Below are 15334 nucleotides of genomic sequence, written 5' to 3' on the forward strand. Positions count from 1 at the left end.
TCAGTGGAGTATGTGCAGGTTTTACGAGAAGGCCAACGACCTCCTGGCGAGTGTTGCACCACCGTGAAAGATCGATCGGTGTATGGGGAACCGAACGATGAACATAAATTGCAGATTTACCGGGATGGAGGGAGGAAGCGATGCAGCGGCGATCAGGGATGGAAGGAGAATGGTACGCGCAGAAACCAGAGAGGCGAGGAAGGGAATTGTGCTCTTGAAGAAGGAACGGACGCAAAGAGACGCCTGAGAGTTTGCCGTCACATCCGCCTGCGTGACGGCAAACTCTCAGGCGTCTCTTTGCGTCCGTTCACGATTGGTGCCGTGTTTTCCGCAGTCCTGGTCGCCCCAACCCTGAAGGTCGTTCAACTCGCTCGCTTATGGCCGCGCGTCTATACGTCACAACTCGTGATGGAGTGTAACAAACCGTACGTGTGTAATGAAAATTAGCGCAGAAAAAAACGTTAAAGATCATTGCGGCGACCCGCATTGGGAGGGTGCGAAAGCATTGACGCCTCCTCGACACTTGTCGCCACTCTTTGCCTCTCTTTAGACTGTTTGCCTCTGTTTTTCTTCTTCCAATTTTGACGTCTACCGCTATTTTCACGTCCTCGCACTATACGCACGTCCGGGGCTATTTTGACGTCTGAATGACCTTTTGGCCTCTAATTAATTACTCCAGATCAATGAAATTTGCTGTACAACAACATTTTATCATCCTCTGTCACGTGGTTGCGTCCCCCCCCCCCGCAATTTGGACGTCTATTACTGTTTTCACGTCCTCGCACTATATCGACGTCCGATACTATTCTGACGTCTAAGCGACATTTTTGGCTCCAATTAATTAACTAATTACTCCACATCGACCAAATTTTGACGTGCATCATCCTCTATCGCACACAATCATTCTGTTTCGCTCACACGAACGGAGAAATCGCAGCGGACACGTTTTGCAGACGCGAAACCGTCGACGTAGCCAAGTAATGCTTTCGCATTAATAAGGAGAAAACTTTGAGGACTATATCGTCCTCTCCAGAGGGGTGAGGGTGAGAACTGTGGCGCACCCTCCCGGCAAAGACATCCTCAAGGATAAAATAGAACACGCTGCGCTTCCAACATATATCCTCCGTAATAAGAAATTACGGAGGGCACCTAAGACTCCTTAGGTGCTTTGAATGCGAAAGTATAGTCTCGCCGTGAGCTCTACTGCGGGGTTCATTAACGAATTCATGATGTAAACAGCGCGAACTACAAGGGACAAGAAAAGAATCTTGTCATCATACATCATGAATATCTACCAACTCGCCCAACTGAACGTTTTGCTAAATCATTAACGAATAATTTCTTTCTAAGGATCCACCTACTCATTTGCATATACTGTCGTAAGGAAACGCATGCACTACCTTCACCTTTATTCGCCAAGAAGAAACGCGGTTTTGCTGCGTGCTCGCCTCGCAACCTGAAAGTCCCTGATTTAATACTCTGCACCTTCGAAAGATATTAAGGCGAAAGCCTTTAAGCGCTCATACTCGCGGCCATGACTCTGTCCGTACGTCCGTTACATCTGAAGTGAAAGTCGTAACTACTAGTCATTACTAGTCCCGAGACATGACTAGCTAGTCACTGACCAGTCAGTCATGACTGATTAGTCACGACTCGTTAGCCATTAACCAATAATGACTAACCAGTCATTACTAGTTAGTCATTGACCAGTCATTACTATTTAGTCATTAACCAATCATGACTAGTTAGTCATGGGTCATAGCCAAACCAAGTCGACCCATAGCCGCTTCGTGTGTGCCTACAGCTGTGCAGCAAAGTTGCATGGGAAAGGCTTTCGCCTCGCGCACTTTAGATCGTCAAAGTGCCCCCTGAATTTTTTATTTTTTCTTTCCTGTAGACGTCACGCGAGAGCATGGTGACGTCACTGAGGAATTTCGCGCCGTGGACGGCGACAGACGGTGGCTTTAGAACTAATGGGAGATATGATGCTATCGCATTAATAATCACAGCAACGACAATATCCTTCCTCTCTTCACGTTTTGCCGAACCGGTACTTGAGGATTTTTCTCTTTTTTTTGCAATTCAGGCCAAATTCAGCACGCTGGAGTGTGCAGCTGTCGCGTTAGTCCAAAAAGACGACGAACGCAACGAAATGGCTGTGATACCCTCCTCACGTGTAGCCCTCGAGTCCGTGATGTCACGTTTCTGCGTAATAACGTTATAGGTCATAATCGTGGACTACATATTTGGAAGCACGGCTCTTCCCCTCACAGCATGAACGCTGACACTTTCCAAGATGGAGGAATTTGTAGAAACGTTAAATAAGTTTTTCAGTGTGGCTCACGTCGTTGTCGTTTTAACGTACCTTTGTCAAACGTTTGGAGCCCAGGGATTTTCTTTTGAGCCACACTGTGTCGTTCTTAATGAATTTCTAACGCTCCAAATTTCCTGGACATGAGAAGATTTCTGGTACTGCCTCCTGCAATAGGTAGGACTACCACGAATGCTCCTGGAGTCCCAATATAAAGCTTAGAAGTGAACCCCCTGGGCTCTAAACTTTTGACAAAGACTGTACGTCGGTAGCGCCCACAGGCTGCGATTTCGATCATGATGTTTATAGTGGAGGTGATGGCGGCAGTGAGGACAAGAACGGTAATAATTAACTTGTCCCTGACTACTACCAGGTAGGGCTCTCAACAAACTGTATGTACACCGCGGTATTTCTAGAAAACACCGTGATGTGTGCGTGTTTGAGTCAGAAAATTAACGGGGTAGGTGACAGGTCCACGGCGTCAGCCCCCTTGACTTATCGACTGCAAAAATTCTCAACTCCGTACCGTAGGCCACTAAAGAGTAAGGAAAGACTTTGGTTCATTCCCGCGCTCCGATTCCCAAACTTTCTATGTGCGTGACCGGTACCGACAGTCCCCATCTCCTTCCTCCTGCGTTTTTTGTGTCGCATATACGAACAGCAAGGTCTTCTGTGCGCACGCGCACCGATATTGTGGAAAGCAATACGTCGTGCGTATAGTTCACAGAGTGCGGTATGTTCTTACATACACGCTGCCGTCTTCGCCTTTTTAACCGGCTGCCTAAATCCGAAGGCCGCGGCGGGGTGTCGAACCCGCGACCTTGGCGCTAAGCTGCCCAAAACGATCCGAGCGCCGTCAGCGCCGCGGCCTTGCGGGGAGGTAATGGTCTGTTCATGAGAACGGCACACAAGACGCCCACCTCCTGTGAGGTCATCCGTGCACGTGTGTGTGAGTCAACCGCGCTATAGCTTGGAACGCCTGCACTCGGACGACACGGAAATTCCGCGGAGTCTTTTCGCGACCACGGCCGCGTTGCTAAACAAACAAGCTCAGCACCGCGGCGTATAGAAAAACAGCTGACTTGTGGCCGTCCGCGGCGGGGCTGGTGAAATTGTTGTGTGCGCGATTTTTTAAAAGTCTTGTTTTGTTTTTATTTTTTTCTGTCTGCGCAAGCGCGCACTCAGAATGCCTTCCTGGAAGGTGTCTTCGAGGGACGATCTCAGCAGGCTGCGAATAAGAGCTTGATCTGTCGGCTTTTTTTGTCCCGCGTTGCGCTCGCGCTTAACACCGAGCTGTTAGCCGTCTAGTCGCTTATTTTACTTATTAACGGCGTCACCATCGTCACCATCTGCCTGCGTAGATCTACTGCAAGGTAGACGCTTTTCAATGATGTTCAATCAAGAGGGTTGCCCTATCTCACAGGCAATAGGTGTTGCAACGATTTTAGTTCATCATCATCATCATCAGCCTGACTACGTTCACTGCAGGCCATGAACCTCTCCCACATCTCTCCAATTAGCCCTGTCCTGTGCCAGCTGCGGCCACCCTATCCCCGCAAGCTTCTTAATCTCATCCACCCACCTAACTTCCTGCCAGCCCCCGCTACGCTTGCCTTCCCTTGGAATCCAGTCGGTTACTCTTAGCTACCATCGGTTATCTCGCGTACTAGAATGTCATTAACTCGCCTCTGTTCCCTGGCCCACTCTGCTTTCCTAACGCTATACACCTATAATTTTTCTTCCCACAGGAAAACGATTTTAGTTACAACCTATGAAAACAGGCATGTCCCTTGTTACCAGGTGTCAAGTTGCTTGCAAGACGCCAGGATAGCCATGTTGACGAAGTTTGTTTACCGACTCGGCACCGCTGACTCGCCGTGAGCTCAGACAGAGCGTCATTCTTGTGGACTTAAACAAGAACCTCTACGGCATCATAAACTGGAAAGCTTGGTTTACACTTATTGGTTGATTGGCGAAAACGCGCAGTAACAGGCGACGGACGGAGAAAGGGCTTCATAGCCGAGGCGCCAGAGGCCCATCCCAAACAGAGAGAAAAGTTGTTTCGTAGTCGTACGCTGAGGTCTCCATTGTCTGCCCAGAGTTGCTATAATCAAATCAAATCACCTTTATTTTCAACATTTTTACAATGTTGACGGTCTCCCAGGCAAAAAGCTGACGTAACAGCTTGTACCGCGTAACTCTGCACTGGCCTCTTCTGTTCTGTTCGTGTGTCTCGCGGTATTACAATATTAAGGCGGAAGCCTTTAATGCCTCATCGTTGTAAGCAGGAGTTGTAGACAGAAATGTCACGCTTTTCAATTGGTCGAAACGGTCGTGACGTCAGAGTGCGCGATTTTCAAATGGGGCCAATTGTACCTTGGCTAGTAACCATGCAACCAATTTAAGGGATCGTATAGTGATGCTCCAAGTAAAATAAATAAATAAAACCGAGTAGGAAATTGGTCGAGTAAGGGAATTAAACCAGGGACTCCGGAGTGCGAGACGAGCACGCTACCCACTCCGCCATGCCAGCTCGATGGTTTGGAACGAAAAAAGGCACGTATAGTGAATACGGTGCGTTCCTTCACTCCCATCGTCCTCCCTTCCCTGACCGAAAAATGTAAAAAAACAACAAAAAAATAGAAAAAGGGAAACGGAATAAAATTTAAGAAAAATAAAAAGAAAAAGTACGAAAAAGTGAATAATAAAAAAAAAACACAAAGAAACTCAGTGCGCCAAGAAAGGCTTTCGCCTTGCAGCACTTTAGAGAGCCAAAGTGCCCCCTGAATTTTGTTTTGCCCTCGAAAAATGCTGTGTCTTTCAGTCGGAATTAAAGCCCCCCCCTTTCTCTTCTGTTCCCCCTTCAGCCCTCCGGTCGGTGTTCGTGTCCACCGACGCAGGCCGCAGCGGCCGGCTGGGAGCTCGCGCCGCCCTCGCCGCGGCCAGTCAGCTGCTGCAGGGGGAACTGCCCGACCTGCTGGGAAGGGCCGCAGAGAGGTCCGCCGCCCGGAACGGTACGTGGGGACACCCATGGCTTGTTGAGTCATCATGGCCTTATAGGCCCTCGGTGCATTTACTGTAAGGTCAGTGTAGAAGCAGGAAGAGAGGACTGTATACAGTCGGATACAACTCTAGAGAGAAGCGGCAGATGCCCTTCAGAGAATGGCTGGGGTTCAACGTGGCTTGAACCTAGTTATACGATCGAAAGCTCTGTGAAACACGGTCTCAAATCAAATGTCAAGGGTCAAAGGTCAAGTTCAGGTACCCAATGATCAGTTATATGATCACGTGCCATAGCTTGGGCCATACCACCATGCAGTTAAGTGCGGTTTGACCTTGTGATGCACTGAAGGCCATTGTCCCATCCACATAGTAATCGGAATTTGTATCCCGAGGAGTAGAGCTATCGCTCCAAAAAGGCGCTCCAGCCAATGACGTCGGCCGATTGCCATGACGTCTCTGTCTATAGTCAGTGAAGCTCCACCCACGTTCAGGACCGCCGCACATAATTCTTCCACGACGAAAAAGTAGTCCGTTGTTAAAACTTTTCTTGTTACCTATAAATAAGAAGCTAATCACAAGAAAAAAATTATGAACTCTAGAATTTTAATACCTGCATTGTTTAATAAGGTCAAACAATAACAAAAGCTGGTTTCGTTTACTGGCTACCGCGGTAAAATAGAGTTACTGTATATGCTACAATATACAGGAACTCTAGGGCAAAATACAGGGCGCCGCGGACCGCGGCCCAGTGTTAACTGCTACTTTTTTTAAAGTTGTATCCGACTACAATCTCCTTGCGCGTAGATTTCCAGCTGCGACGTCACGCTAGCAAGTGCAAGGGGGTTAACCAGGTCGTAATGACAGTCAGTCGACGCCATTGATTGGAGGGCCTCCCTTGAAGGACATCTGCCGCTTTGTTCTAGAGTTTCTATCGGTTATTTTATTTACTTATTTATTTATTTGGAATACTGCCAGTCTCTGGTTGAGACCTTAGCAGGTTATGCGGTTTATGTGGTCCGATGTGCCACCTTGGAATACTCCAATGGGCCGTCATGGCCCTAGACGGCCAGAACAGAAGCAGCGAGAGGGTTATCTGGTCCGATGTCTGACGGCGGGATATACTCGCTGCATGGAGACTTCAGTTGAGGAAATAGTTACTATTAGCAATTCCAATGAGCGCAGCCGCGTTTTACTACGGCTGCAGAGCAAAGCTGTCCACCTTTCTCAAGTCTTCGCATAAATCGTCCTGTGCAGAGCTATCTGTGCTACCGTAGCCTTATGCATACATTGCCATACGCGCTGTGAGCACTATCATTCTCGTACGCGCAGGCGCAAAGCAATAAAATTGCAAAAAAGAAAATGATGAAAGAGATACACAAGCCGGCACAAGATGAGCGGCGGTGCTCGAGCTGTATCGGGTGTGCTTCAATTGGCGCCTATTTGTATGCATATCGCGCGAGGACCTGCGCCTCGGGACTGGCGTTGGAAGAGCACATAAGAAGGTAACGTTTATCATTTGTGTTCAAATGTGGCCGTGAGATAACGCCTTGACACCTTTGCTCAATACAGAGATAAGACGGAGCCCATCTTTTTTTAAATTATTTTTTATCCTTTTAGAAGACCGACTAGGGCTCATCGCACACACGAGTTTGAGATATGCGGCTCAGTTGGCTCGGCCGCGGAGTGCGGTTGAGAGTGCGCCCGATACGAGGGTGGGTGTCAAAACACTCGGCTGGGTCCGAGTAACTCCCAGCAAACACTTGCCGTGCTGTAAGGTGGGTGATACAGCAGCGGGAAGGGCTTCCGATGGTCGTACGAGGGCTACGGTACGAATGTTTTGAGACAGGATATATGTTACTGTTGTGTCCCCATATTGCTTTTGTGTGTGCGCCCCCTCCTAACGACCACTCGCATTCCCCTCCTAACGACAGTTCGCATCCTCCTCCTAACGACCACTCAATCCTCCTCCTAACGACCGCTTGCCCTTCGTCGCACGCTGTCGCCAGAGGCCCCCCCACGGTGCGCCCCCGCACCCTCCTCCTGTTCTGGGAAGCCACCCCCTGCCGTGGACGCTTCTCCACTCCCTCCTTTCTTCGGGCGGCCAGTTCGGCTCCTGCCTCGGTCGACGCTGGTCGCACCCTCATCGGCTTTAAATAAACGAAGTCTAAAAGTACCGTGTGCGTCTTTCGCTGCATTCAACACAGCGACCGGACACGACAGTGGCGACGAGAAAGTGGATTCGACCCGCGCTACGCAACGCTATTGACAAGCCATGGCTACGCGAGGGTTTCCCAATCAGATACCAGAGTTCAACGGCTCATCGTGGTCATCGTGGGTTGGACGCCTTCAGTTCTACTTTGAAGCTAACAACATCACAGACCCAGCCTTGAAGAGGGCCAACCTGCTGACGCTGTGCGGGGAGCAGACCTACGATACTGTCTGCGCCCTTATTCAGCCAAGCACACCAGCGGCAGTGTCTTACGACGACATCGTAAAAGCGCTGCAAAAGCACTACGACCCAAGGCCATCCGAGGTCTACAGCCGGGCTCGCTTCCAACGACGAGATCAACTGGGAGGAGAAACTGTGAGCGCCTACGTAGCCGCGCTCAAGAAGCTCGCTGCCGACTGCAATTTTGGAACGCTGTCGACAACAGCTACCGGGCAGGAGGGAGACGCAGCTTCTTCTGCTAACACCACCATGCTTCCCTTGGACGTGATGTTACGCGACAGATTTGTGTGCGGACTGAGTGACGAGTCACTGCAGCAGCGCCTGTTCGCTGAGAAGGACCTCACATTCAGCAAAGCTCACGACATCGCCGTTCGAGCGGAGAGCGCCGGTCACCAGCAGAGAGGGATTCGCCGGAACACCGAGCCGGTACACCAGACAAGCAACCAGGTGCGCAAGCCTTCTGTTGTAAAATCGGTCAAAAAGGCACAACGCTGCTGGCGGTGTGACGACCAACACAACCCCCAGGGATGTCGATTTCAGTCAGCCACGTGTAATTTTTGCCGCAAGCGAGGGCATATCGAAAGAGCATGCATTACGAAACGGAGACTTGCCAAGATAAAGTCACCTTCCCAGCCTAATCACAGCGTCAACGCCTCAGAGAATACGCCGCTATCTGATCTCCATGGAACAACATCAGCAACACCATCTGTATTGTACGACCTGAACACCATGAATCTCGGCACGCGACCGAAGATTTTTACAGAAGTAAGCGTACATCACCAGCTGATTAAGTTCGAGGTGGACTCCGGCGCAGCCTGTACTCTGATCAGTGAGGACACGTTCCGAACTTCATGGCCATCTGACGCACCCGCCCTGCAACAAGACGACACGCACCTGCGAACGTGGTCAGGACAGAATCTGCCACTATTGGGCTCTGCCAACGTGCAGGTTAACTACAACGGCCAGACCCATACGCTACCTCTGCTTGTTGTGAAGGGCACAGGATCAAGCCTTCTAGGGAGAAACTGGTTTTCTCCACTAGGCGTGATGATATGCGGCATACACCAGACGCCGAGCCAGAACATGGTTGAGCAACTGCAAGAGAAATACGAAAGAGTATTCTCGGAAGAGATTCCAGGAAACGAAGGGCCCCCGGTCACACTGGAGTTGTTGGACAACGCGCAACCCAAATTTCTGAAGGCCAGGCCGGTGCCGTTTGCTCTCCGAGATTCAGTTGAAAAAGAGTTGGACAAACTGGAGCAGCAAGGTGTCATCGAGCCGACGCAGCATTCCATCAAACTCTCAGCGTACGACTACGCTCTGGTCTACCGTAATGGGAGTAAACATCAAAACGCCGATGCGCTAAGCCGTCTGCCACTAGACGCAACTGTTGACGAACCATTTCCACCAGGAGACGTTCTGATGTTCGAAGCACTGCCAGAACCTCCGCTTACAGCAGGCACAGTTGCAGCATCTACGCAGAAGTGCGCAGCTCTCCGGCTAGTTTACACAGCTGTTCAACAAGGCAACGTGCATAAACTCAAAGGGGACAACTTCGACGCTTACCGCAGGCGAGCTACAGAGTTGAGCACCCATCGCGGCTGCATCATATTTGGGTCCCGAGTTGTGATGCCGAGAGAACTACGCGCACAAGCTATGTCTCTCATCCACGCCGGACATCGGGGCATCGTTGCAATGAAAAAGTGTGCCAGAAGCTACATGTGGTGGCCTGGAATTGACAACGACATCGAAACAGTGGTGCGAGAATGCAAGCCTTGCCAGAGCAGCCGGAGCGCCCCGCCGAAAGCTCCTGTCCCAGAATGGGAAAAGCCAGACACACCATGGCACACACTGCACATTGATTTTGCAGGACCAATTGAGGGCTGCACTTTCCTTGTGGTCGTAGATGCCTACACAAAGTGGCTTGAGATAAGGCAAATGGGACAGACGACTTCGGCAGCAGTCATTGACAACCTCCGATCACTATTTGCAACGTTCGGCCTGCCGCGCAAGGTAGTGTCGGACAACGGAACACCGTTTGTGTCTGCGGAGATCCTCAAGTTTTATCGCGACAACGGGATCTCATCAGTTACATCGGCCCCCTACCACCCAGCGACAAACGGACAAGCCGAGCGCTACGTAGCCGAGCTAAAACGCGCCCTTGAAAGAGATCAGACAGGCTCGCTGCAGCGCCGCCTTGCGCGCTTTCTCTTCAAGCAGCACACGACGGTTCAGAGCACAACAGGCGAGACCCCCTCGAAAATGATGTTCGAGCGTGAAATGCGAACCCAGCTCACAGCCATCCTCCCCGAGCCAAAGGCAGAGACGTTCCGGGAAGAAAAAGCAATTCCGCGCTGCGGCACGCTTAATGAGGGGCAGCGCGTCCTCGCCCGACAGTTTCTGAAAAAGCCACGCTGGGAGGAAGCTACAATTGTCAGACGCATAGGCCTGCGCTCTTGGCTCGTCAACATACATGGCACAGTAGCACGCCGACATCTCAACCAGCTGCGTAGATTTACGACGCCGTCTGAGAGCTGTCCGCCAGCGGAGAGAACACGTGCACCATTTTCCCACATAGCCTGGCACCTCTTCCCGGAAGAAGAGACTTCGCCCAGGACAGACCTAGGAGACACAGCGAACAACAGCCAGCCTACAAGTGTTTCTCCCCCGAGCGCACAAAGCCAGCGCGCCTCCACGCGTGAGCGCCGACCCCCTGCACGATACCAGGCAACTTTCTAAGGGGGAAGGAAGTGTTGTGTCCCCATATTGCTTTTGTGTGTGCGCCCCCTCCTAACGACCACTCGCATTCCCCTCCTAACGACAGTTCGCATCCTCCTCCTAACGACCACTCAATCCTCCTCCTAACGACCGCTTGCCCTTCGTCGCACGCTGTCGCCAGAGGCCCCCCCACGGTGCGCCCCCGCACCCTCCTCCTGTTCTGGGAAGCCACCCCCTGCCGTGGACGCTTCTCCACTCCCTCCTTTCTTCGGGCGGCCAGTTCGGCTCCTGCCTCGGTCGACGCTGGTCGCACCCTCATCGGCTTTAAATAAACGAAGTCTAAAAGTACCGTGTGCGTCTTTCGCTGCATTCAACACAGCGACCGGACACGACAGTTACCAAAAGGCTTGAAATTAAATCAATGACATCGCAGTGATGGAAATGAAAATGGTAGGAGCAAAATTGAGAGATATGAAGAAAGCAACGTGGGTCAGGCAAAAAAAAAAAAACGCGAGTTCATGATATCTACAGGACGTCCTGAACGTCCGCATGACGTCCATGGGAGATGAGGACACAACTTCAACCGCCTCGCGCCTGTTAGCACGACATCGCAGGTGCAAGATGACTGGCCGTGACGTCATGCCGCCGCTGTGGCTCAGCGGTTATGGCGCTCGGCTGCTGTCCCGAAAGACGCGGGTTCGATCCCGGCCGCGGCGGTCGTATTTGAAATGAAATGAAATGATGGAGACGAAATGCTAGAAGCCCGTGTACTGTAAGATGTCAGTGCACGTTATAAGAAACCCAAGTGGTCGAAATCATCCGGAGCCCTTCACTACGGCGTCCCTCATAGCTTGAGTCGCTTTGGGACGTTAAACCCCCGTAAACCAACCAGTGGATTGGTGCCACTGGTTTGAAGGCCTCCTTAGAGCGGCGTTCGACGTTTCATTCTGTAGTTGCAAAAGAGGTGGAAACGGACATGAAGAATACACACAATCCGGAGAACATACTATATAACCGCTGGTAGGTTAGCGTAGCGAAGTGGATTCTATGGAAAGAACGCGTATTCGAGGGGACTGCGTAGAGGTCAGCTGGGGAGGTGAGGAAGAAATTTAGGGGGGTCTACAGGGTGACGGAGGACAGGGCAATAATCGCACATTAGTTTAGGAAGCCTCTCTCCTCCAGTGGTCGTAATCAGATTCGCCGATGTCAACGTGCACTCTTCCGTTCAGGATGCTTCATTGCGGTCGAGAGACGGGCACCCTTTCTCGTGACTAACATATCAATGTTTCTGGCAGGACTAGGCGTCCAGTCGTCTGCTTGGCACTCAGTCATCGTCTGCAATGGTGTCCGAAAGAGCGATCTTTCGTGCGACGAGTTTCTTGTCCGAAAGTTTCGAATGTTTGCAGCTGACTGTCGGGGACCTTGGCTTATACTCGAGCGAAAGTTTTGAGCTGGTTTCAAGAATTCAGAAGAGAGGCATGTTTAGCTCGATGATGAAACCCAGTCGCAGAAAACGACAGAACCGTGTCAAAAATACGACAAAATGTTTCGTAGTTTTGTCGTGATAGATTTTTCTGTTGTTTTCTAGTGCTTTTATGCATCACTGTAGTTTTTTCTGTACTGCAGTAACTACACGAAATTCTTTTCTGACAACAAAACATTATGTTGGTACTACAAGTTTTCGGTCAAAAATATTACAGAAAATCTGTATGTGGCGAAAGAAACTTTTAAGTTGTGTTTTCCGACTGGGGAGGCAAAATGGGCGGCTAATTGAAGGAAACATAACCTCTGCGGGGGAAAAAAAAAAATTGTTGGCGAAATATATGAGTGGCGTTTAAGGACCTTGAAGGGGAACTGCAGATTGGATCGCCAGAAATGTGAGATATCTTGCACGAACATATTCGCGAGTAGCGAAAGTTTCGTCCGATAGATGCCTCCGAGTTAGACAAATGGTCACTAACGCGCATCCATATGTTTCACAAAGGTCCGAAGAACCACCGGTCTGATTCAGCAGAGGGAGCTGTCGACGTGTTTCTGATATCGCTATGCAAAGGAAGAGACCCGTGAATTTATACTTCGATACGGACAATAAACATGAGCTGTCCAAGAAGTGCGCAATACAGGACAGCTTTCTCCTGTTTTGCCACCACATAGGCGTATTCGTGTTTACAGTGTAGGCCACGTGACTTTGTGACGCCATCACCACCTGCTACAAATGCGTGTACAAATGCATACAAGTGTACAAATGCGAAGCGGCCCTGTGGCATCGCCAGGGTACCAGTATAGCGACGTATACATTTCCGGCAGAAGTGGTCATGTCGCAACCGTTCCTCCGCAATACCAAACAACTATACCTTGCTCAGTGGCAGAGTACAGCATCCATAACTGAAATAAGTTTTCGGCAAACTTAAGGAAGGCCAGCGCCTTTGATACTGATAAGAATTATGCAACCGAGGGTTGTGATCAGGACACGGTTGTTAGAACCGCTTGATAAGAACTTCGCTACACGAGACGTGCGGTGGAAGTATAACTCTAAAAAGAACGGAGTAAAAAAGGGAGTAAAGCTGTCCTCTAGAGCACTCCTTTTTATAAAAGAGAGTACTCAGAGGTCAGCTTACTCCCATATAAGCGTGCTCGTGTTGATAGTGTAAACACTTGGGGTAGCCGTACCGCAGCCAGAACCCGCCCTACATAACTGCCCACAACCCAATGCTGTCCTGACCATGACGTGGCCAGATATGACACATCCCCGTTTCCTGGCCGGTTATGTGAACCTTATTGCTCAGGCCCATCTGGATAGCGCTATATTTGGCCAGCGAGTATCTGTTTCCTTGTTCGCGTTTCGTAGCTCCGTTTCCGTATTCACACCTTATTGAGGCCATCGCTGTGCCACCGTACAGATACCGTGCTGACGTCACACCGTGTTGGCGTCGTGTTGACATCGCGCTGACACTGTGCTGACGCCGAACTGACACTATACTGGCACTAAACAGCCATATTAGCTCTATGTAACCAGCATAACTGTCAATTTCGTTGGCCTCTATGGTACTCGACAGAGCATTGAGTCTGCGCTCATGGCAGGCGTGCTATAGGCGGCAATAGCCGCATACTCGATCGGCACATGGCTCTGGCTTTAAATGCGAGCGGGCATTCAACTGATTGTTCGAAGGGCAAACCGTAACTACAATAGTCGAGCTACCGGAGCTTAGGTCGAGGGAACTATATATAGGGACGACAAATAGTTTCGCCGCCGCAAACACGCATGCGCGAATTTACGCGGTATTTCTATATCCTGTGTGCATACTGTATATTGCCGCCCTACCCCTATCCTTTCTTACTATCGCTCCCCCCTTTCTTGCCCTCTCCCCGTCCTTTTAATTCCCGCTAGCCGCAGTTCAGGTGCTTCAGGTGCCGCGGCTATAGCAACACGGTGCCCTTCCATTGTTATCTTTTTAAAATAATAAATAGCCACTAACAATCATTTACGCGGTGCGACACGGGAAGAGAGCTGAGCTGGTTTGTTATAGTTAGTTTTAGTTACCCCGCACCTCCACCAAACTGTCACTTCCGAAACGTTACAATTAGGGACGCAGGCACACAGAGATAGGCAGCCGATAGCTGAAGACGCTAGCCCACGAAAAACCAACTTGTCCCAACTTCCCGAGTCGTCGTCGTAAAGTCTGTAATAATATAGCTCAGAGATGGTTATTACACAGCGCAAAAAAAAAAGAATAATAATGGCGAAAAAAGTGTCTTTACGCAACACTGGTCATCGTTTTTCTTTGTCACGTGGCTTTTAACGCAAAAAAAAAAAGAAAACAGCTGGCGTTACGAAGTGGCAGCACACTGTGGACAAGGCTACGTGCCTCACGGGTTCGCTTTAAAGTCATTACATAGACGATCGTCGAGCGTTTACGACGCTCAGTTCCTTCCGTCCGGCTGAAAACGCAAATTAGGGGCAACAGCAGCTACAAAAGAATGCGTTTTTTCAACCTTCGTTCACTCTGCAACGTTCCCACCGAAAACCCTCGGGGGGTTGCCTCATAAACGCACAATGACTGCCCACCTCATGCGCGGGACACCGACGTATACGGTATGCCCGTCGCGTCGCGCACTGCCGGAACAATGGGCGCTCTTTACTTTTCCTTTGTTTTCCCTTCCATTATTCTATCAAGCGCGTGGTAGGCAGCGTCGCAACAGTGGGGCCCGCCTGAGCTTCCGGGCGTATGCGCGCACTGTGTAGCGGCTCGGCGTCGATCCTATACAGTGCTGCGCCGGTGCATATCGGGATTAGAGGGCCAAGGCTGAGCTCCACTGGCGGGGAGATGTATTCCTCTCCGAAGCGAGTGTGCGCAGACTTAACGAAGACAGGAACAGTGGCGCCACAGACGGGCATATCCTGTAAGGTGCATGACCTTTGTGTGGACCGACATCTACCTGTATACTGGCCCGTCGATTCATAGCCTCGTCCACATGCGTCATCGCCGGCTATTATCTGTGAGTGGTTTTTGTCGGTTTCCGAAACTTTTACGGTAATCACGGAGGAAGGAAAACTCGGGAGAGGCCCTCGCTCATAGAGTTTCTTACTATTACCTAGAGGGAAAGCTGGCAAGCCGTCTATGGGAGTTTGCATGGAGACCCCACGTGACCACCTCAGCCACCATGGGCGCTCAAAGCATCATGGGGCGGTGAGCTACTTGTTGCGGAACTGTAACTTTTGGCCAAAAATTAATAAAAAAATAAAGCTGTTTGATAGCTACAAACGTCCTAACATTCAATATCTTGTCTAATGATTGCAACAAACGAGCAGAAAAGCATTTAAGTGCAAAGTTTGCCTAAAATAAGACATGACT

The 15334-nt window shown here is 50.3% G+C and overlaps 1 protein-coding gene across 3 annotated transcripts in view; it reads left to right on the forward strand.

The window, feature by feature from the left end:
* Positions 1-15334, forward strand: part of LOC149347718 (neuronal-specific septin-3-like) — a 93024-nt gene that overhangs the window by 53234 nt on the left and 24456 nt on the right. For 2 of the 3 annotated variants that reach the window (XM_089587385.1, XM_089587386.1), the window contains one exon: positions 5179-5325. The exons of the other annotated variant lie outside the window; for it this stretch is intronic. In XM_089587385.1, the coding sequence (XP_089443511.1) occupies positions 5179-5325 (147 nt within the window). The remainder of the gene's footprint in view (positions 1-5178; positions 5326-15334) is intronic. 3 annotated transcript variants of the gene reach the window in all.

This window comes from Amblyomma mixtum, chromosome 4 (genome assembly GCF_055824585.1).
Source record: "Amblyomma mixtum isolate Tamu chromosome 4, ASM5582458v1, whole genome shotgun sequence".
NCBI lineage: Eukaryota > Metazoa > Arthropoda > Arachnida > Ixodida > Ixodidae > Amblyomma > Amblyomma mixtum.